General features: G+C 46.8%; 1 protein-coding gene across 3 annotated transcripts in view; it reads left to right on the top strand.

Moving 5' to 3' along the window:
- COQ6 (coenzyme Q6, monooxygenase) overlaps positions 1-21,763 on the top strand; it is a 115,698-nt gene that overhangs the window by 5,197 nt on the left and 88,738 nt on the right. For all 3 annotated transcript variants that reach the window (XM_088447515.1, XM_088447513.1, XM_088447514.1), the window contains exons 3-7: positions 1,054-1,188; positions 1,272-1,330; positions 1,451-1,574; positions 2,676-2,806; positions 5,084-5,191. In XM_088447515.1, the coding sequence (XP_088303641.1) occupies positions 1,054-1,188; positions 1,272-1,330; positions 1,451-1,574; positions 2,676-2,806; positions 5,084-5,191 (557 nt within the window). The remainder of the gene's footprint in view (positions 1-1,053; positions 1,189-1,271; positions 1,331-1,450; positions 1,575-2,675; positions 2,807-5,083; positions 5,192-21,763) is intronic.

Genomic DNA, 21,763 nt, shown 5'->3' with positions numbered 1-21,763 from the left:
CTCCTGACACGCAGTGACCTCTCGTGCTGCGTATGAGATCGCGGCACGTGCGCAGTGCAAGTTTCACAAATGCGCTATAGCAAAAAAAAAAATCACTCGTTCTGCATAAAAATCGCCATTGTGTACAGCTTTACATCCGGCCCCAAAGCCGGCCATAGACTGCGTGATTAGTACTGATGAGGGGAGGAGCGACGGATCTAATACCGTAGCGCCTCATTCACTATGCCAGTGTTCCCCAACCTCCGCCCTCAAGGGACACTAACAGTCCAGGTTTTAGTGATACCCCATGCTTGAGCACAGATGGTTGAATCAAAATAACTGAGGTACTAAGTAAGACACCTGTGTTTACAGTGGCTATCCTTGAAACCTGGACTGTTAGTGTGCCTTGAGGACCGTGGTAGGGAACTTCTGCGCTAGGCCATGTATGGAGGAGAGCTTCGGTCACAGCCTGGTGGCTGAACGACAGTCAGGAGGATCGGAGAGGTTTGACAACCAAACAATCCAGAGCGTATTTCAGCTGTTCTCAGGCTGTGAGCGATCATCGCTCAGTGTATGACCAGCTGGAGGGGAACAGTGTGTGTGTGGCTACTGTAAGGCTGCAGCATGATCAGCCATTGGTGACCTGCATGTCTTTTATTTAACGACCTAAGAAAAGATCCACATGGGTGTTCTGCAGCATATTGCAGATACCACAACCCCCGTCCTACAGGGACCCCCATCTTCTGATGTGCCACGGAACCACAAAGTTAATTGTGAGCCGTAGTCTAATTATCCAAACAACTTGGGTCCCCTCCTCCTAAGTGAGGTGTATGCAGTTGTGGAATATGGTCATGTCCGTTGAGGAGTGAAGGAAGCTGAGACAGAGGCCATTGAAGAGGAGATCCGGCCGTATTGTGCGCAGAGTGCGTTCTATGTTCCGTCACCCTGCGTGCTCATATGGGATTGGGCCTCTGGCTGTAGGGATTTTCTGCTCATTGGGAAACGAATGCAGAGCACGTGTACCAGCCCTTACACTGTAACATGCTTATTTCTTATTTCTCCCCATGATATAAGGCTCTCACCCCCACTTACGCCACAAGAAAATCCTGCTACTAGAGGCAGGGCAGAAGAAAGAACAGGACCACTTACCTGAGCAGTTCAGCAACCGAGTCAGTTCTATCACCCCAGGATCTGCCACGCTACTGGCCAGTGAGTACTTAGAGTGACGTCATGTCCTGCTCCTCAGCTTCCCCTGTACCCCCTGACACCACCTGTTCTCCTGCCACCAACAGGCTTCGGTGCTTGGGATCATATCTGCTCAATGAGGCTGAGACCTTACAAGAGAATGCAGGTGGGATGGCGGTTCTGCGTGTAAGGAAGAGCCCAGCTCTTTCTGCTGATGCAATGATGCCCGTTATGGAGGTAGCCTGCCACCGTTGATCATAGTGGTGGTCTTACTGCTCCCTTGTAGGTATGGGACGCCTGCTCTGATGCCCTGATCACGTTTGATAAAGAAGGAATGGAGGACATGGGATACATAATAGAGAATGACGTCATCACAGCCGCACTTACCCGACAGCTGGACTCATTGGCAGGTGAGTTATGTGGAGCCGGGCCTCTTTCTCTCTTTCCGTGTCAGTATATCAGCCCATGTCTGGAACCTCAGGTCATACCTAATGCAGCCCATCAGTGTTTCTGATATGCCCGTGTTCTATCCCCCACACGTGTTTTATGTACAGTCATACAGGACACCGGGAATGATTATCCACGCCGTCCTCTGTATCAAAGCCCACTTTCAGGCCACTTCCACCTTCGTTATATCTCCAGGAGCAGACCCTTCCTCACCGTGGATGCAGCGACTCTCGTCCACTCACTGGTCATCTCTTGACTGGACTACTACAACCTCGTCCTATGTGGCCTTCCCGACTTCCACCCCCTTAATACTGCTGCTTCCCTCATCTTTCTCTCCAGCCATTCTGCATCTGCCTCTCCCACCTGCCAGGCCCTACACTGACTCTCCTTCCTTACATAGTCCAACTATAAAGCCCTGACCCAATCTTTCCCCTACATCACAGACCTCATCTCCTTCCACAATCCCACCCTTTCCGCTCCACCAATATCTACCGCCTCTAGCCCCATTGATTACCTCTTACCGTTTCCGCCTCTAAGACTTATGCCGTGCTGCTCCCCACCACTGGAACTCTCTCCCTATCAGGCCGTCCGCCTCTCTGCAAAGCTTCAAACAGGCTCTCAAAACCCATTTCCTTAGCAAAACCTTCCAGGTCTCATCGTAACCCACCACTCTATCCTCCGCACTCACTGATTCGCCCACGCTGTGTCACCCATGACTTCCCCTCCCCTAAGTAAGCATTGTGCATTACAGCTTTCCTTACTGACACCATCATCTCCTCCCCCGTGGTATTCTTTATGCCATCAGTAGCTCCAAACCGGACTCTTGTCTGCAATCAGCTGCGCTAACGTTTCACCAGCTGGTTTTCTAGCTATAGTGGCTGTATTTGCATAGATGCTAAGTGACTGCCATGTATATATTGTGTCAGCATGGACCAGAGATGTTTGCAGTGCTTTTGTGTCTTTAGTCCTTTCCCTTCAGACCTCTGCGTATTTATCACTTCACATGACAACAAACCATAAGTAAATAGTGCCATTTGTCTTCTGTTTTATTCATGCGATTTCAGAGCGTGTTGAAGTTCGCTATCGGAATCGCGCTGTGGGTTACACCTGGCCAGCACCTTATCACGATGCAGCGGGCAGTCCGTGGGTCCAAATTGAGCTGGCGGATGGACAGAGGCTACATACAAGACTACTGGTGATGCTCTAGTCCCTGCCACCCTTGTGTATTATCCATAACCTTCTCCTTTCACTTCATCCTTAATTGAAGGCAGTGTGTATCAGGTGTGTGTGATATCAGTGTGACCTGTGTATAGTGATCAGTGTGTATCAGGTGTGATATCGGTGTGATCTGTGTATAGTGATCAGTGTGACCTGTGTATAGTGATCAGTGTGATATCAGTGTGACCTGTGTATAGTGATCAGTGTGCATCAGGTGTGTGACCTGTGTATCAGATGTGTGATATTGGTGAGACCTGTGTATAGTGATCAGTGTGTATCAGGTGTGTGATAGCAGTGTGACCTGTGTATAGTGGTCAGTGTGATATCAGTGTGACCCGTCACAGGTAACACCGATATCACACACCTGATACACACTGATCACTATACACAGGTCACACACCTGATACACACTGATCACTATACACAGATCACCCCGATATCACACACCTGATACACACTGATCACTATACACAGGTCACACACCTGATGCACACTGATCACTATACACAGGTCACACCGATATCACACACCTGATGCACACTGATCACTATACACAGGTCACACCGATATCACACACCTGATGCACACTGATCACTATACACAGGTCACACCGATATCACACACCTGATGCACACTGATCACTATACACAGGTCACACACCTGATACACACTGATCACTATACACAGGTCACATTGATATCACAGACCTGATGCACACTGATCACTATACACAGGTCACACACCGATATCACACACCTGATGCACACTGATCACTATACACAGGTCACACACCGATATCACACACCTGATGCACACTGATCACTATACACAGGTCACACCGATATCACACACCTGATGCACACTGATCACTATACACAGGTCACACCGATATCACACACCTGATGCATACTGATCACTATACACAGGTCACACACCTGATACACACTGATCACTATACACAGGTCACATTGATATCACAGACCTGATGCACACTGATCACTATACACAGGTCACACACCGATATCACACACCTGATGCACACTGATCACTATACACAGGTCACACACCGATATCACACACCTGATGCACACTGATCACTATACACAGGTCACACCGATATCACACACCTGATGCACACTGATCACTATACACAGGTCACACCGATATCACACACCTGATGCATACTGATCACTATACACAGGTCACACACCGATATCACACACCTGATACACACTGATCACTATACACAGGTCACACTGATGTCACACTGATGTCATACACCTGATACACACTTATCACTATACACAGGTCAGACCGATATCACACACCTGATATACACTGATCACTATATACTGTACAGGTCACACTGATGTCACACCGATATCACATATCTGATACACACTGATCACTATACACAGGTCACACAAATATCACACACTGATCACTATACACAGGTCACATTTATATCACACACCTGATGCACACTGATCACTGTACACAGGTCACACCGATATCACACACCTGATACACACTGATCACTATACACAGGTCACACCGATATCACACACCTGATGCACACTGATCACTATACACAGGTCACACCGATATCACACACCTGATGCACACTGATCACTATACACAGGTCACACACCGATATCACACACCTGATGCACACTGATCACTATACACAGGTCACACCGATATCACACACCTGATGCACACTGATCACTATACACAGGTCACACACCGATATCACACACCTGATGCACACTGATCACTATACACAGGTCACACCGATATCACACACCTGATGCACACTGATCACTATACACAGGTCACACACCGATATCACACACCTGATGCACACTGATCACTATACACAGGTCACACACCGATATCACACACCTGATGCACACTGATCACTATACACAGGTGCATACACAGCGCTCCCCCCTCTTTCCCCCTCTCCCTACTTCTACATGTCACTGGTTCCCCCTGATTACTTGAGTTCCCTGCAGCACAGCGCTAGTGACACTCACTGGGAAGGGATTAGCTTATCAGCGCAGTATCTCCACACTCTGGGCTCCTTCATTCTCTAAAGCACCGCTGATGGTGATACGCATGGGCCACTGCTACACATGTGTACTTGGGGGTGAACACTTGTAGTCTGTCTCTTGGGAAAATGAGGAGACCAGTTTATGTAATCTGTACTGTCCCTGAGCTTCAACCTCACTGTATGACCTGTCCCTGGCAGATCGGTGCAGATGGGCAGAATTCCATGGTCCGCAGTGCAGCCGGAATGAAATGGATTCAGTGGAGTTACAATCATGTTGCAGTGGTGGCAACACTGGAATTGTCTGAGGTAAGTGCAGGAACATAACCTCATCACTAGAGAGCAGCAGTCAGTGACATTATTATCACTAGAGAGCAGCAGTCAGTGCGGTGTCAGTGACATTATTATCACTAGAGAGCAGCAGTCAGTGCGGTGTCAGTGACATTATTATCACTAGAGAGCAGCAGTCAGTGCGGTGTCAGTGACATTATTATTACTGGAGAGCAGCAGTCAGTGCGGTGTCAGTGACATTATTACTGGAGAGCAGCAGTCAGTGCGGTGTCAGTGACATTATTATCACTGGAGAGCAGCAGTCAGTGCGGTGTCAGTGACATTATTATTACTGGAGAGCAGCAGTCAGTGCGGTGTCAGTGACATTATTATTACTGGAGAGCAGCAGTCAGTGCGGTGTCAGTGACATTATTATTACTGGAGAGCAGCAGTCAGTGTGGTGTCAGTGACATTATTATTACTGGAGAGCAGCAGTCAGTGCGGTGTCAGTGACATTATTATCACTAGAGAGCAGCAGTCAGTGCGGAGTCAGTGACATTATTATTACTGGAGAGCAGCAGTGTCATTATCACTAGAGAGCAGCAGTCAGTGTGGTGTCAGTGACATTATTATTACTGGAGAGCAGCAGTCAGTGCGGTGTCAGTGACATTATTATCACTAGAGAGCAGCAGTCAGTGCGGTGTCAGTGACATTATTATTACTGGAGAGCAGCAGTCAGTGTGGTGTCAGTGACATTATTATTACTGGAGAGCAGCAGTCAGTGCGGTGTCAGTGACATTATTACTAGAGAGCAGCAGTCAGTGTGGTGTCAGTGACATTATTATTACTGGAGAGCAGCAGTCAGTGTGGTGTCAGTGACATTATTATTACTGGAGAGCAGCAGTGTCATTATCACTAGAGAGCAGCAGTCAGTGCGGTGTCAGTGACATTATTATCACTAGAGAGCAGCAGTCAGTGTAGTGTCAGTGACATTATTATTACTGGAGAGCAGCAGTCAGTGCGGTGTCAGTGACATTATTACTGGAGAGCAGCAGTCAGTGCGGTGTCAGTGACATTATTACTGGAGAGCAGCAGTCAGTGCGGTGTCAGTGACATTATTATTACTGGAGAGCAGCAGTCAGTGCGGTGTCAGTGACATTATTATTACTGGAGAGCAGCAGTCAGTGTGGTGTCAGTGACATTATTATTACTAGAGAGCAGCAGTCAGTGCGGTGTCAGTGACATTATTACTGGAGAGCAGCAGTCAGTGTGGTGTCAGTGACATTATTATTACTGGAGAGCAGCAGTCAGTGCGGTGTCAGTGACATTATTATTACTGGAGAGCAGCAGTGTCATTATCACTAGAGAGCAGCAGTCAGTGCAGTGTCAGTGACATTATCACTAGAGAGCAGCAGTCAGTGCGGTGTCAGTGACATTATCACTAGAGAGCAGCAGTCAGTGCGGTGTCAGTGACATTATTATTACTGGAGAGCAGCAGTCAGTGTGGTGTCAGTGACATTATTATTACTGGAGAGCAGCAGTCAGTGCGGTGTCAGTGACATTATTACTAGAGAGCAGCAGTCAGTGTGGTGTCAGTGACATTATTATTACTGGAGAGCAGCAGTCAGTGTGGTGTCAGTGACATTATTATTACTAGAGAGCAGCAGTCAGTGCGGTGTCAGTGACATTATTATCACTAGAGAGCAGCAGTCAGTGCAGTGTCAGTGACATTATTATTACTGGAGAGCAGCAGTCAGTGCGGTGTCAGTGACATTATTACTGGAGAGCAGCAGTCAGTGTGGTGTCAGTGACATTATCACTAGAGAGCAGCTGTCAGTGTGGTGTCAGTGACATTATTATCACTAGAGAGCAGCAGTCAGTGCGGTGTCAGTGACATTATTATTACTGGAGAGCAGCAGTCAGTGCGGTGTCAGTGACATTATTATTACTGGAGAGCAGCAGTCAGTGCGGTGTCAGTGACATTATCACTAGAGAGCAGCTGTCAGTGTGGTGTCAGTGACATTATTATCACTAGAGAGCAGCAGTCAGTGCGGTGTCAGTGACATTATTATTACTGGAGAGCAGCAGTCAGTGCGGTGTCAGTGACATTATTATTACTGGAGAGCAGCAGTCAGTGCGGTGTCAGTGACATTATTATTACTGGAGAGCAGCAGTCAGTGCGGTGTCAGTGACATTATTATTACTGGAGAGCAGCAGTCAGTGCGGTGTCAGAGACATTATTACTGGAGAGCAGCAGTCAGTGCGGTGTCAGTGACATTATTATTACTGGAGAGCAGCAGTCAGTGCGGTGTCAGTGACATTATTATTACTGGAGAGCAGCAGTCAGTGCGGTGTCAGTGACAGTATTACTGGAGAGCAGCAGTCAGTGTGGTGTCAGTGACATTATTATTACTGGAGAGCAGCAGTCAGTGCGGTGTCTGTGACATTATTATCACTAGAGAGCAGCAGTCAGTGCGGTGTTAGTGACATTATTATCACTAGAGAGCAGCAGTCAGTGTGGTGTCAGTGACATTATTATTACTGGAGAGCAGCAGTCAGTGTGGTGTCAGTGACATTATTATTACTGGAGAGCAGCAGTCAGTGCGGTGTCAGTGACATTATTATTACTAGAGAGCAGCAGTGTCATTATCACTAGAGAGCAGCAGTCAGTGCGGTGTCAGTGACATTATTATCACTAGAGAGCAGCAGTCAGTGTGGTGTCAGTGACATTATTATTACTAGAGAGCAGCAGTCAGTGCGTTGTTAGTGACATTATTACTGGAGAGCAGCAGTTAGTGCGGTGTCAGTGACATTATTATCACTAGAGAGCAGCAGTCAGTGCGGTGTCAGTGACATTATTATTACTGGAGAGCAGCAGTCAGTGATGTGTCAGTGACATTATTAGAGAGCAGCAGTCAGTGCGGTGTCAGTGACATTATTATTACTGGAGAGCAGCAGTCAGTGCGGTGTCAGTGACATTATTATTACTAGAGAGCTGCAGTCAGTGCGGTGTCGGTGACATTATTATCACTAGAGAGCAGCAGTCAGTGCAGTGTCAGTGACATTATTACTAGAGAGCAGCAGTCAGTGCGGTGTCAGTGACATTATTATTACTGGAGAGCAGCAGTCAGTGCGGTGTCAGTGACATTATTATTACTGGAGAGCAGCAGTCAGTGCGGTGTCAGTGACATTATTACTGGAGAGCAGCAGTCAGTGCGGTGTCAGTGACATTATTACTGGAGAGCAGCAGTCAGTGCGGTGTCAGTGACATTATTATTACTGGAGAGCAGCAGTCAGTGTGGTGTCAGTGACATTATTATTACTGGAGAGCAGCAGTGTCATTATCACTAGAGAGCAGCAGTCAGTGCGGTGTCAGTGACATTATCACTAGAGAGCAGCAGTCAGTGTGGTGTCAGTGACATTATTATTACTGGAGAGCAGCAGTCAGTGCGGTGTCAGTGACATTATTATCACTAGAGAGCAGCAGTCAGTGCGGAGTCAGTGACATTATTATTACTGGAGAGCAGCAGTGTCATTATCACTAGAGAGCAGCAGTCAGTGTGGTGTCAGTGACATTATTATTACTGGAGAGCAGCAGTCAGTGCGGTGTCAGTGACATTATTATCACTAGAGAGCAGCAGTCAGTGCGGTGTCAGTGACAGCATTATTACTGGAGAGCAGCAGTCAGTGCGGTGTCTGACATTATTACTAGAGAGCAGCAGTCAGTGCGGTGTCAGTGACATTATTATTACTGGAGAGCAGCAGTGTCATTATCACTAGAGAGCAGCAGTCAGTGCGGTGTCAGTGACATTATTATCACTAGAGAGCAGCAGTCAGTGTAGTGTCAGTGACATTATTATTACTGGAGAGCAGCAGTCAGTGCGGTGTCAGTGACATTATTACTGGAGAGCAGCAGTCAGTGCGGTGTCAGTGACATTATTACTGGAGAGCAGCAGTCAGTGCGGTGTCAGTGACATTATTATTACTGGAGAGCAGCAGTCAGTGCGGTGTCAGTGACATTATTATTACTGGAGAGCAGCAGTCAGTGTGGTGTCAGTGACATTATTATTACTAGAGAGCAGCAGTCAGTGCGGTGTCAGTGACATTATTACTGGAGAGCAGCAGTCAGTGTGGTGTCAGTGACATTATTATTACTGGAGAGCAGCAGTCAGTGCGGTGTCAGTGACATTATTATTACTGGAGAGCAGCAGTGTCATTATCACTAGAGAGCAGCAGTCAGTGCAGTGTCAGTGACATTATCACTAGAGAGCAGCAGTCAGTGCGGTGTCAGTGACATTATCACTAGAGAGCAGCAGTCAGTGCGGTGTCAGTGACATTATTATTACTGGAGAGCAGCAGTCAGTGTGGTGTCAGTGACATTATTATTACTGGAGAGCAGCAGTCAGTGCGGTGTCAGTGACATTATTACTAGAGAGCAGCAGTCAGTGTGGTGTCAGTGACATTATTATTACTGGAGAGCAGCAGTCAGTGTGGTGTCAGTGACATTATTATTACTAGAGAGCAGCAGTCAGTGCGGTGTCAGTGACATTATTATCACTAGAGAGCAGCAGTCAGTGCAGTGTCAGTGACATTATTATTACTGGAGAGCAGCAGTCAGTGCGGTGTCAGTGACATTATTATTACTGGAGAGCAGCAGTCAGTGCGGTGTCAGTGACATTATTACTGGAGAGCAGCAGTCAGTGTGGTGTCAGTGACATTATCACTAGAGAGCAGCTGTCAGTGTGGTGTCAGTGACATTATTATCACTAGAGAGCAGCAGTCAGTGCGGTGTCAGTGACATTATTATTACTGGAGAGCAGCAGTCAGTGCGGTGTCAGTGACATTATTATTACTGGAGAGCAGCAGTCAGTGCGGTGTCAGTGACATTATCACTAGAGAGCAGCTGTCAGTGTGGTGTCAGTGACATTATTATCACTAGAGAGCAGCAGTCAGTGCGGTGTCAGTGAAATTATTATTACTGGAGAGCAGCAGTCAGTGCGGTGTCAGTGACATTATTATTACTGGAGAGCAGCAGTCAGTGCGGTGTCAGTGACATTATTATTACTGGAGAGCAGCAGTCAGTGCGGTGTCAGTGACATTATTATTACTGGAGAGCAGCAGTCAGTGCGGTGTCAGTGACATTATTATTACTGGAGAGCAGCAGTCAGTGCGGTGTCAGTGACATTATTATTACTGGAGAGCAGCAGTCAGTGCGGTGTCAGTGACATTATTATTACTGGAGAGCAGCAGTCAGTGCGGTGTCAGTGACATTATTACTGGAGAGCAGCAGTCAGTGTGGTGTCAGTGACATTATTATTACTGGAGAGCAGCAGTCAGTGCGGTGTCTGTGACATTATTATCACTAGAGAGCAGCAGTCAGTGCGGTGTTAGTGACATTATTATCACTAGAGAGCAGCAGTCAGTGTGGTGTCAGTGACATTATTATTACTGGAGAGCAGCAGTCAGTGTGGTGTCAGTGACATTATTATTACTGGAGAGCAGCAGTCAGTGCGGTGTCAGTGACATTATTATTACTAGAGAGCAGCAGTGTCATTATCACTAGAGAGCAGCAGTCAGTGCGGTGTCAGTGACATTATTATCACTAGAGAGCAGCAGTCAGTGTGGTGTCAGTGACATTATTATTACTAGAGAGCAGCAGTCAGTGCGGTGTTAGTGACATTATTACTGGAGAGCAGCAGTTAGTGCGGTGTCAGTGACATTATTATCACTAGAGAGCAGCAGTCAGTGCGGTGTCAGTGACATTATTATTACTGGAGAGCAGCAGTCAGTGATGTGTCAGTGACATTATTAGAGAGCAGCAGTCAGTGCGGTGTCAGTGACATTATTATTACTGGAGAGCAGCAGTCAGTGCGGTGTCAGTGACATTATTATTACTAGAGAGCTGCAGTCAGTGCGGTGTCGGTGACATTATTATCACTAGAGAGCAGCAGTCAGTGCAGTGTCAGTGACATTATTACTAGAGAGCAGCAGTCAGTGCGGTGTCAGTGACATTATTATTACTGGAGAGCAGCAGTCAGTGCGGTGTCAGTGACATTATTACTGGAGAGCAGCAGTCAGTGCGGTGTCAGTGACATTATTACTGGAGAGCAGCAGTCAGTGCGGTGTCAGTGACATTATTATTACTGGAGAGCAGCAGTCAGTGTGGTGTCAGTGACATTATTATTACTGGAGAGCAGCAGTGTCATTATCACTAGAGAGCAGCAGTCAGTGCGGTGTCAGTGACATTATCACTAGAGAGCAGCAGTCAGTGTGGTGTCAGTGACATTATTATTACTGGAGAGCAGCAGTCAGTGCGGTGTCAGTGACAGTATTACTGGAGAGCAGCAGTCAGTGCGGTGTCAGTGACATTATTATTACTGGAGAGCAGCAGTCAGTGCGGTGTCAGTGACATTATTATCACTAGAGAGCAGCAGTCAATGCGGTGTCAGTGACATTATCACTAGAGAGCAGCAGTCAGTGTGGTGTCAGTGACATTATTATCACTAGAGAGCAGCAGTCAGTGTGGTGTCAGTGACATTATTATTACTGGAGAGCAGCAGTCAGTGCGGTGTCAGTGACATTATTATTACTGGAGAGCAGCAGTCAGTGTGGTGTCAGTGACATTATTATTACTGGAGAGCAGCAGTGTCATTATCACTAGAGAGCAGCAGTCAGTGCAGTGTCAGTGACATTATCACTAGAGAGCAGCAGTCAGTGCAGTGTCAGTGACATTATCACTAGAGAGCAGCAGTCAGTGCGGTGTTAGTGACATTATTATTACTAGAGAGCAGCAGTCAGTGCAGTGTCAGTGACATTATCAATAGAGAGCAGCAGTCAGTGCGGTGTCAGTGACATTATTATTACTGGAGAGCTGCAGTCAGTGCGGTGTCAGTGGCATTATTTCTGGAGAGCAGCAGTCAGTGCGGTGTCAGTGGCATTATTTCTGGAGAGCAGCAGTCAGTGCGGTGTCAGTGACATTATTATCACTAGAGAGCAGCAGTCAGTGTGGTGTCAGTGACATTATTATTACTGGAGAGCAGCAGTCAGTGCGGTGTCAGTGACATTATTATTACTGGAGAGCAGCAGTCAGTGCAGTGTCAGTGACATTATTATTACTGGAGAGCAGCAGTGTCATTATCACTAGAGAGCAGCAGTCAGTGCGGTGTCAGTGACATTATTATTACTGGAGAGCTCTAGTCAGTGCGGTGTCAGTGACATTATTATCACTAGAGAGCAGCAGTCAGTGCGGTGTCAGTGACATTATTACTGGAGAGCAGCCGTCAGTGCGGTGTCAGTGACATTATTATTACTGGAGAGCAGCAGTCAGTGTGGTGTCAGTGACATTATTATTACTGGAGAGCAGCAGTCATTGCGGTGTCAGAGACATTATTACTGGAGAGCAGCAGTCAGTGTGGTGTCAGTGACATTATTATTACTGGAGAGCAGCAGTCAGTGTGGTGTCAGTGACATTATTACTAGCGAGCAGCCGTCAGTGCGGTGTCAATGACATTATTATTACTGGAGAGCCGCAGTGTCATTATCACTAGAGAGCAGCAGTCAGTGCGGTGTCATTGACATTATTATTACTGGAGAGCTGCAGTCAGTGCGGTGTCAGTGGCATTATTTCTGGAGAGCAGCAGTCAGTGCGGTGTCAGTGGCATTATTTCTGGAGAGCAGCAGTCAGTGCGGTGTCAGTGGCATTATTAGAGAGCAGCAGTCAGTGTGGTGTCAGTGACATTATTTTCACTAGAGAGCAGCAGTCAGTGCGGTGTCAGTGACATTATTATTACTGGAGAGCAGCAGTCAGTGCGGTGTCAGTGACATTATTATTACTGGAGAGCAGCGGTGTCATTATCACTAGAGAGCAGCAGTCAGTGCGGTGTCAGTGACATTATTATTACTGGAGAGCTCTAGTCAGTGCGGTGTCGGTGACATTATTATTACTAGAGAGCAGCAGTCAGTGCAGTGTCAGTGACATTATTACTAGAGAGCAGCAGTCAGTGCGGTGTCAGTGACATTATTATTACTGGAGAGCAGCAGTGTCATTATCACTAGAGAGCAGCAGTCAGTGCGGTGTCAGTGACATTATTAGAGAGCAGCAGTCAGTGCGGTGTCAGTGACATTATTATTACTGGAGAGCAGCAGTCAGTGCGGTGTCAGTGACAGTATTACTGGAGAGCAGCAGTCAGTGCGGTGTCAGTGACATTATTATTACTGGAGAGCAGCAGTCAGTGTGGTGTCAGTGACATTATTATCACTAGAGAGCAGCAGTCAGTGACATTATCACTAGAGAGCAGCAGTCAGTGCGGTGTCAGTGACATTATTATCACTAGAGAGCAGCAGTCAGTGTGGTGTCAGTGACATTATTATCACTAGAGAGCAGCAGTCAGTGTGGTGTCAGTGACATTATTATTACTGGAGAGCAGCAGTCAGTGCGGTGTCAGTGACATTATTATTACTGGAGAGCAGCAGTCAGTGTGGTGTCAGTGACATTATTATTACTGGAGAGCAGCAGTGTCATTATCACTAGAGAGCAGCAGTCAGTGCAGTGTCAGTGACATTATCACTAGAGAGCAGCAGTCAGTGCAGTGTCAGTGACATTATCACTAGAGAGCAGCAGTCAGTGCAGTGTCAGTGACATTATCACTAGAGAGCAGCAGTCAGTGCAGTGTCAGTGACATTATCACTAGAGAGCAGCAGTCAGTGCGGTGTTAGTGACATTATTATCACTAGAGAGCAGCAGTCAGTGTGGTGTCAGTGACATTATCACTAGAGAGCAGCAGTCAGTGCAGTGTCAGTGACATTATCACTAGAGAGCAGCAGTCAGTGTGGTGTCAGTGACATTATTATTACTGGAGAGCAGCAGTCAGTGTGGTGTCAGTGACATTATTACTAGCGAGCAGCCGTCAGTGCGGTGTCAATGACATTATTATTACTGGAGAGCAGCAGTGTCATTATCAATAGAGAGCAGCAGTCAGTGCGGTGTCATTGACATTATTATTACTGGAGAGCTGCAGTCAGTGCGGTGTCAGTGGCATTATTTCTGGAGAGCAGCAGTCAGTGCGGTGTCAGTGACATTATTACTGGAGAGCAGCAGTCAGTGCGGTGTCAGTGACATTATTATTACTGGAGAGCAGCAGTCAGTGCGGTGTCAGTGACATTATTAGAGAGCAGCAGTCAGTGTGGTGTCAGTGACATTATTTTCACTAGAGAGCAGCAGTCAGTGCGGTGTCAGTGACATTATTATTACTGGAGAGCAGCAGTCAGTGCGGTGTCAGTGACATTATTATTACTGGAGAGCAGCGGTGTCATTATCACTAGAGAGCAGCAGTCAGTGCGGTGTCAGTGACATTATTATTACTGGAGAGCTCTAGTCAGTGCGGTGTCAGTGACATTATTATCACTAGAGAGCAGCAGTCAGTGTGGTGTCAGTGACATTATTATTACTGGAGAGCAGCAGTCAGTGCGGTGTCAGTGACATTATTAGTAGCGAACAGCAGTCAGTGCGGTGTCAGTGACATTATTATTACTGGAGAGCAGCAGTGTCATTATCACTAGAGAGCAGCAGTCAGTGCGGTGTCAGTGACATTATTATCACTAGAGAGCAGCAGTCAGTGTGGTGTCAGTGACATTATTACTGGAGAGCAGCAGTCAGTGCGGTGTCAGTGACATTATTACTGGAGAGCAGCAGTCAGTGTGGTGTCAGTGACATTATTATTACTGGAGAGCAGCAGTCAGTGTGGTGTCAGTGACATTATTATTACTAGAGAGCAGCAGTCAGTGCGGTGTCAGTGACATTATTACTAGAGAGCAGCAGTCAGTGTGGTGTCAGTGACATTATTATTACTGGAGAGCAGCAGTCAGTGTGGTGTCAGTGACATGATTATTACTGGAGAGCAGCAGTCAGTGTGGTGTCAGTGACATGATTATTACTGGAGAGCAGCAGTCAGTGTGGTGTCAGTGACATTATTATTACTGGAGAGCAGCAGTCAGTGCGGTGTCAGAGACATTATTACTGGAGAGCAGCAGTCAGTGCGGTGTCAGTGACATTATTACTAGAGAGCAGGAGTCAGAGCGGTCTCAGTGGCATTATTACTAGAGAGCAGCAGTCAGTGTGGTGTCAGTGACATTATTATTACTGGAGAGCAGCAGTCAGTGCGGTGTCAGTGACATTATTATTACTAGCGAGCAGCCGTCAGTGCGGTGTCAGTGACATTATTATTACTGGAGAGCAGCAGTCAGTGCAGTGTCAGTGACATTATCACTAGAGAGCAGCAGTCAGTGTGGTGTCAGTGACATTATTATTACTGGAGAGCAGCAGTCAGTGCGGTGTCGGTGACATTATTATCACTAGAGAGCAGCAGTCAGTGCGGTGTCAGTGACATTATTACTAGAGAGCAGCAGTCAGTGTGGTGTCAGTGACATTATTATTACTGGAGAGCAGCAGTCAGTGCGGTGTCAGTGACATTATTATTACTAGAGAGCAGCAGTGTCATTATCACTAGAGAGCAGCAGTCAGTGTGGTGTCAGTGACATTATTATTACTAGAGAGCAGCAGTCAGTGCGGTGTTAGTGACATTATTACTGGAGAGCAGCAGTTAGTGCGGTGTCAGTGACATTATTATCACTAGAGAGCAGCAGTCAGTGCGGTGTCAGTGACATTATTATTACTGGAGAGCAGCAGTCAGTGATGTGTCAGTGACATTATTAGAGAGCAGCAGTCAGTGCGGTGTCAGTGACATTATTATTACTGGAGAGCAGCAGTCAGTGCGGTGTTAGTGACATTATTACTGGAGAGCAGCAGTCAGTGTGGTGTCAGTGACATTATTATTACTGGAGAGCAGCAGTCAGTGTGGTGTCAGTGACATTATTATTACTGGAGAGCAGCAGTCAGTGCGGTGTCAGTGACATTATTATTACTAGAGAGCTGCAGTCAGTGCGGTGTCGGTGACATTATTATCACTAGAGAGCAGCAGTCAGTGCAGTGTCAGTGACATTATTACTAGAGAGCAGCAGTCAGTGTGGTGTCAGTGACATTATTATTACTGGAGAGCAGCAGTCAGTGTGGTGTCAGTGACATTATTATTACTGGAGAGCAGCAGTCAGTGCGGTGTCAGTGACATTATTATCACTAGAGAGCTGCAGTCAGTGCGGTGTCGGTGACATTATTATCACTAGAGAGCAGCAGTCAGTGCGGTGTCAGTGACATTATTACTAGAGAGCAGCAGTCAGTGTGGTGTCAGTGACATTATTATTACTGGAGAGCAGCAGTCAGTGCGGTGTCAGTGACATTATTATTACTAGAGAGCAGCAGTGTCATTATCACTAGAGAGCAGCAGTCAGTGCGGTGTCAGTGACATTATTATCACTAGAGAGCAGCAGTCAGTGTGGTGTCAGTGACATTATTATTACTAGAGAGCAGCAGTCAGTGCGGTGTCAGTGACATTATCACTAGAGAGCAGCAGTCAGTGCGGTGTCAGTGACATTATTACTGGAGAGCAGCAGTCAGTGCGGTGTCAGTGACATTAGTACTGGAGAGCAGCAGTCAGTGCGGTGTCAGTGACATTATTATTACTAGAGAGCAGCAGTCAGTGTGGTGTCAGTGACATTATTATTACTGGAGAGCAGCAGTCAGTGCGGTGTCAGTGACAGTATTACTGGAGAGCAGCAGTCAGTGCGGTGTCAGTGACATTATTATTACTGGAGAGCAGCAGTCAGTGCGTTGTCAGTGACATTATTATCACTAGAGAGCAGCAGTCAGTGCGGTGTCAGTGACATTATTATCACTAGAGAGCAGCAGTCAGTGCGGTGTCAGTGACATTATTATTACTGGAGAGCAGCAGTCAGTGTGGTGTCAGTGACATTATTATCACTAGAGAGCAGCAGTCAGTGTGGTGTCAGTGACATTATTATTACTGGAGAGCAGCAGTCAGTGCGGTGTCAGTGACATTATTATTACTGGAGAGCAGCAGTCAGTGCGGTGTCAGTGACATTATTATTACTGGAGAGCAGCAGTGTCATTATCACTAGAGAGCAGCATTCAGTGCAGTGTCAGTGACATTATTATTACTGGAGAGCAGCAGTCAGTGTGGTGTCAGTGACATTATTATCACTAGAAAGCAGCAGTCAGTGCGGTGTCAGTGACAGTATTACTGGAGAGCAGCAGTCAGTGTGGTGTCAGTGACATTATTATTACTGGAGAGCAGCAGTCAGTGTGGTGTCAGTGACATTATTATTACTGGAGAGCAGCAGTCAGTGCGGTGTCAGTGACATTATTATTACTAGAGAGCTGCAGTCAGTGCGGTGTCGGTGACATTATTATCACTAGAGAGCAGCAGTCAGTGCAGTGTCAGTGACATTATTACTAGAGAGCAGCAGTCAGTGTGGTGTCAGTGACATTATTATTACTGGAGAGCAGCAGTCAGTGCGGTGTCAGTGACATTATTATTACTAGAGAGCAGCAGTGTCATTATCACTAGAGAGCAGCAGTCAGTGCGGTGTCAGTGACATTATTATCACTAGAGAGCAGCAGTCAGTGTGGTGTCAGTGACATTATTATTACTAGAGAGCAGCAGTCAGTGCGGTGTTAGTGACATTATTACTGGAGAGCAGCAGTTAGTGCGGTGTCAGTGACATTATCACTAGAGAGCAGCAGTCAGTGCGGTGTCAGTGACATTATTACTGGAGAGCAGCAGTCAGTGCGGTGTCAGTGACATTATTAGAGAGCAGCAGTCAGTGCGGTGTCAGTGACATTATTATTACTGGCGAGCAGCCGTTAGTGCGGTGTCAGTGACATTATTATTACTGGAGAGAAGCAGTGTCATTATCACTAGAGAGCAGCAGTCAGTGCAGTGTCAGTGACATTATCACTAGAGAGCAGCAGTCAGTGCGGTGTCAGTGACATTATCACTAGAGAGCAGCAGTCAGTGCGGTGTCAGTGACATTATTACTTTAGAGCAGCAGTCAGTGCGGTGTCAGTGACATTAGTACTGGAGAGCAGCAGTCAGTGCGGTGTCAGTGACATTATTATTACTAGAGAGCAGCAGTCAGTGTGGTGTCAGTGACATTATTATCACTAGAGAGCAGCAGTCAGTGCGGTGTCAGTGACATTATTATCACTAGAGAGCAGCAGTCAGTGCGGTGTCAGTGACATTATCACTAGAGAGCAGCAGTCAGTGCGGTGTCAGTGACATTATCACTAGAGAGCAGCAGTCAGTGCGGTGTCAGTGACATTATTACTGGAGAGCAGCAGTCAGTGCGGTGTCAGTGACAGTATTACTGGAGAGCAGCAGTCAGTGCGGTGTCAGTGACATTATTATTACTAGAGAGCAGCAGTCAGTGACATTATTATTACTGGAGAGCAGCAGTCAGTGCGGTGTCAGTGACATTATTATTACTGGAGAGCAGCAGTCAGTGTGGTGTCAGTGACATTATTATCACTAGAGAGCAGCAGTCAGTGTGGTGTCAGTGACATTCTTATTACTGGAGAGCAGCAGTGTCATTATCACTAGAGAGCAGCAGTCAGTGTGGTGTCAGTGGCATTATTTCTGGAGAGCAGCAGTCAGTGCGGTGTCAGTGACATTATTATTACTGGAGAGCAGCAGTCAGTGCGGTGTCAGTGACATTATTATTACTAGAGAGCAGCAGTCAGTGACATTATTATTACTGGAGAGCAGCAGTCAGTGCGGTGTCAGTGACATTATTATTACTGGAGAGCAGCAGTCAGTGCGGTGTCATTGACATTATTATTACTGGAGAGCAGCAGTCAGTGCGGTGTCAGTGACATTATTATCACTAGAGAGCAGCAGTCAGTGCGGTGTCAGTGACATTCTTATTACTGGAGAGCAGCAGTGTCATTATCACTAGAGAGCAGCAGTCAGTGTGGTGTCAGTGGCATTATTTCTGGAGAGCAGCAGTCAGTGCGGTGTCAGTGACATTATTATCACTAGAGAGCAGCAGTCAGTGTGGTGTCAGTGACATTATTATTATTGGAGAGCAGCAGTCAGTTCAGTGTCAGTGACATTATCACTAGAGAGCAGCAGTCAGTGCGGTGTCAGTGACATTATCACTAGAGAGCAGCAGTCAGTGCGGTGTCAGTGACATTATTACTGGAGAGCAGCAGTCAGTGCGGTGTCAGTGACATTAGTACTGGAGAGCAGCAGTCAGTGCGGTGTCAGTGACATTATTATTACTAGAGAGCAGCAGTCAGTGACATTATTATTACTGGAGAGCAGCAGTCAGTGCGGTGTCAGTGACATTATTATTACTGGAGAGCAGCAGTCAGTGCGGTGTCATTGACATTATTATCACTAGAGAGCAGCAGTCAGTGTGGTGTCAGTGGCATTATTTCTGGAGAGCAGCAGTCAGTGCGGTGTCAGTGACATTATTATCACTAGAGAGCAGCAGTCAGTGTGGTGTCAGTGACATTATTATTATTGGAGAGCAGCAGTCAGTGATGTGTCAGTGACATTATTAGAGAGCAGCAGTCAGTGTGGTGTCAGTGACATTATTATTACTGGAGAGCAGCAGTCAGTGCGGTGTCAGTGACAGTATTACTGGAGAGCAGCAGTCAGTGTGGTGTCAGTGACATTATTATTACTGGAGAGCAGCAGTCAGTGTGGTGTCAGTGACATTATTATTACTGGAGAGCAGCAGTCAGTGTGGTGTCAGTGACATTATTATTACTGGAGAGCAGCAGTCAGTGCGGTGTCAGTGACATTATTATTACTGGAGAGCAGCAGTCAGTGTGGTGTCAGTGACATTATTATCACTAGAAAGCAGCAGTCAGTGCGGTGTCAGTGACAGTATTACTGGAGAGCAGCAGTCAGTGTGGTGTCAGTGACATTATTATTACTGGAGAGCAGCAGTCAGTGTGGTGTCAGTGACATTATTATTACTGGAGAGCAGCAGTCAGTGCGGTGTCAGTGACATTATTATTACTAGAGAGCTGCAGTCAGTGCGGTGTCGGTGACATTATTATCACTAGAGAGCAGCAGTCAGTGCAGTGTCAGTGACATTATTACTAGAGAGCAGCAGTCAGTGTGGTGTCAGTGACATTATTTTTACTGGAGAGCAGCAGTCAGTGCGGTGTCAGAGACATTATTACTGGAGAGCAGCAGTCAGTGTGGTGTCAGTGACATTATTATTACTGGAGAGCAGCAGTCAGTGTGGTGTCAGTGACATTATTATTACTGGAGAGCAGCAGTCAGTGCGGTGTCAGTGACATTATTATCACTAGAGAGCTGCAGTCAGTGCGGTGTTGGTGACATTATTATCACTATAGATCAGCAGTCAGTGCGGTGTCAGTGACATTATTACTAGAGAGCAGCAGTCAGTGTGGTGTCAGTGACATTATTATTACTGGAGAGCAGCAGTCAGTGCGGTGTCAGTGACATTATTATTACTAGAGAGCAGCAGTGTCATTATCACTAGAGAGCAGCAGTCAGTGCGGTGTCAGTGACATTATTATCACTAGAGAGCAGCAGTCAGTGTGGTGTCAGTGACATTATTATTACTAGAGAGCAGCAGTCAGTGCGGTGTTAGTGACATTATCACTGGAGAGCAGCAGTTAGTGCGATGTCAGTGACATTATCACTAGAGAGCAGCAGTCAGTGCGGTGTCAGTGACATTATTACTGGAGAGCAGCAGTCAGTGCGGTGTCAGTGACATTATTAGAGAGCAGCAGTCAGTGCGGTGTCAGTGACATTATTATTACTAGCGAGCAGCCGTTAGTGCGGTGTCAGTGACATTATTATCACTAGAGAGCAGCAGTCAGTGCGGTGTCAGTGACATTATCACTAGAGAGCAGCAGTCAGTGCGGTGTCAGTGACATTATTACTGGAGAGCAGCAGTCAGTGCGGTGTCAGTGACATTATTAGAGAGCAGCAGTCAGTGCGGTGTCAGTGACATTATTATTACTAGCGAGCAGCCGTTAGTGCGGTGTCAGTGACATTATTATTACTGGAGAGAAGCAGTGTCATTATCACTAGAGAGCAGCAGTCAGTGCAGTGTCAGTGACATTATCACTAGAGAGCAGCAGTCAGTGCCGTGTCAGTGACATTATCACTAGAGAGCAGCAGTCAGTGCGGTGTCAGTGACATTATTACTGGAGAGCAGCAGTCAGTGCGGTGTCAGTGACATTAGTACTGGAGAGCAGCAGTCAGTGCGGTGTCAGTGACATTATTATTACTAGAGAGCAGCAGTCAGTGTGGTGTCAGTGACATTATTATTACTGGAGAGCAGCAGTCAGTGCGGTGTCAGTGACAGTATTACTGGAGAGCAGCAGTCAGTGCGGTGTCAGTGACATTATTATTACTGGAGAGCAGCAGTCAGTGCGTTGTCAGTGACATTATTATCACTAGAGAGCAGCAGTCAGTGCGGTGTCAGTGACATTATTATCACTAGAGTGCAGCAGTCAGTGCGGTGTCAGTGACATTATTACTAGAGAGCAGCAGTCAGTGTGGTGTCAGTGACATTATTATCACTAGAGAGCAGCAGTCAGTGTGGTGTCAGTGACATTATTATTACTGGAGAGCAGCAGTCAGTGCGGTGTCAGTGACATTATTATTACTGGAGAGCAGCAGTCAGTGCGGTGTCAGTGACATTATTATT

Source organism: Taudactylus pleione, unplaced genomic scaffold, assembly GCF_031769625.1.
Source record: "Taudactylus pleione unplaced genomic scaffold, aTauple2 ptg000433l, whole genome shotgun sequence".
NCBI lineage: Eukaryota > Metazoa > Chordata > Amphibia > Anura > Myobatrachidae > Taudactylus > Taudactylus pleione.
Note: the sequence above shows the minus strand (reverse complement) of the source record. Positions and strands in the feature narration are given on the sequence as shown.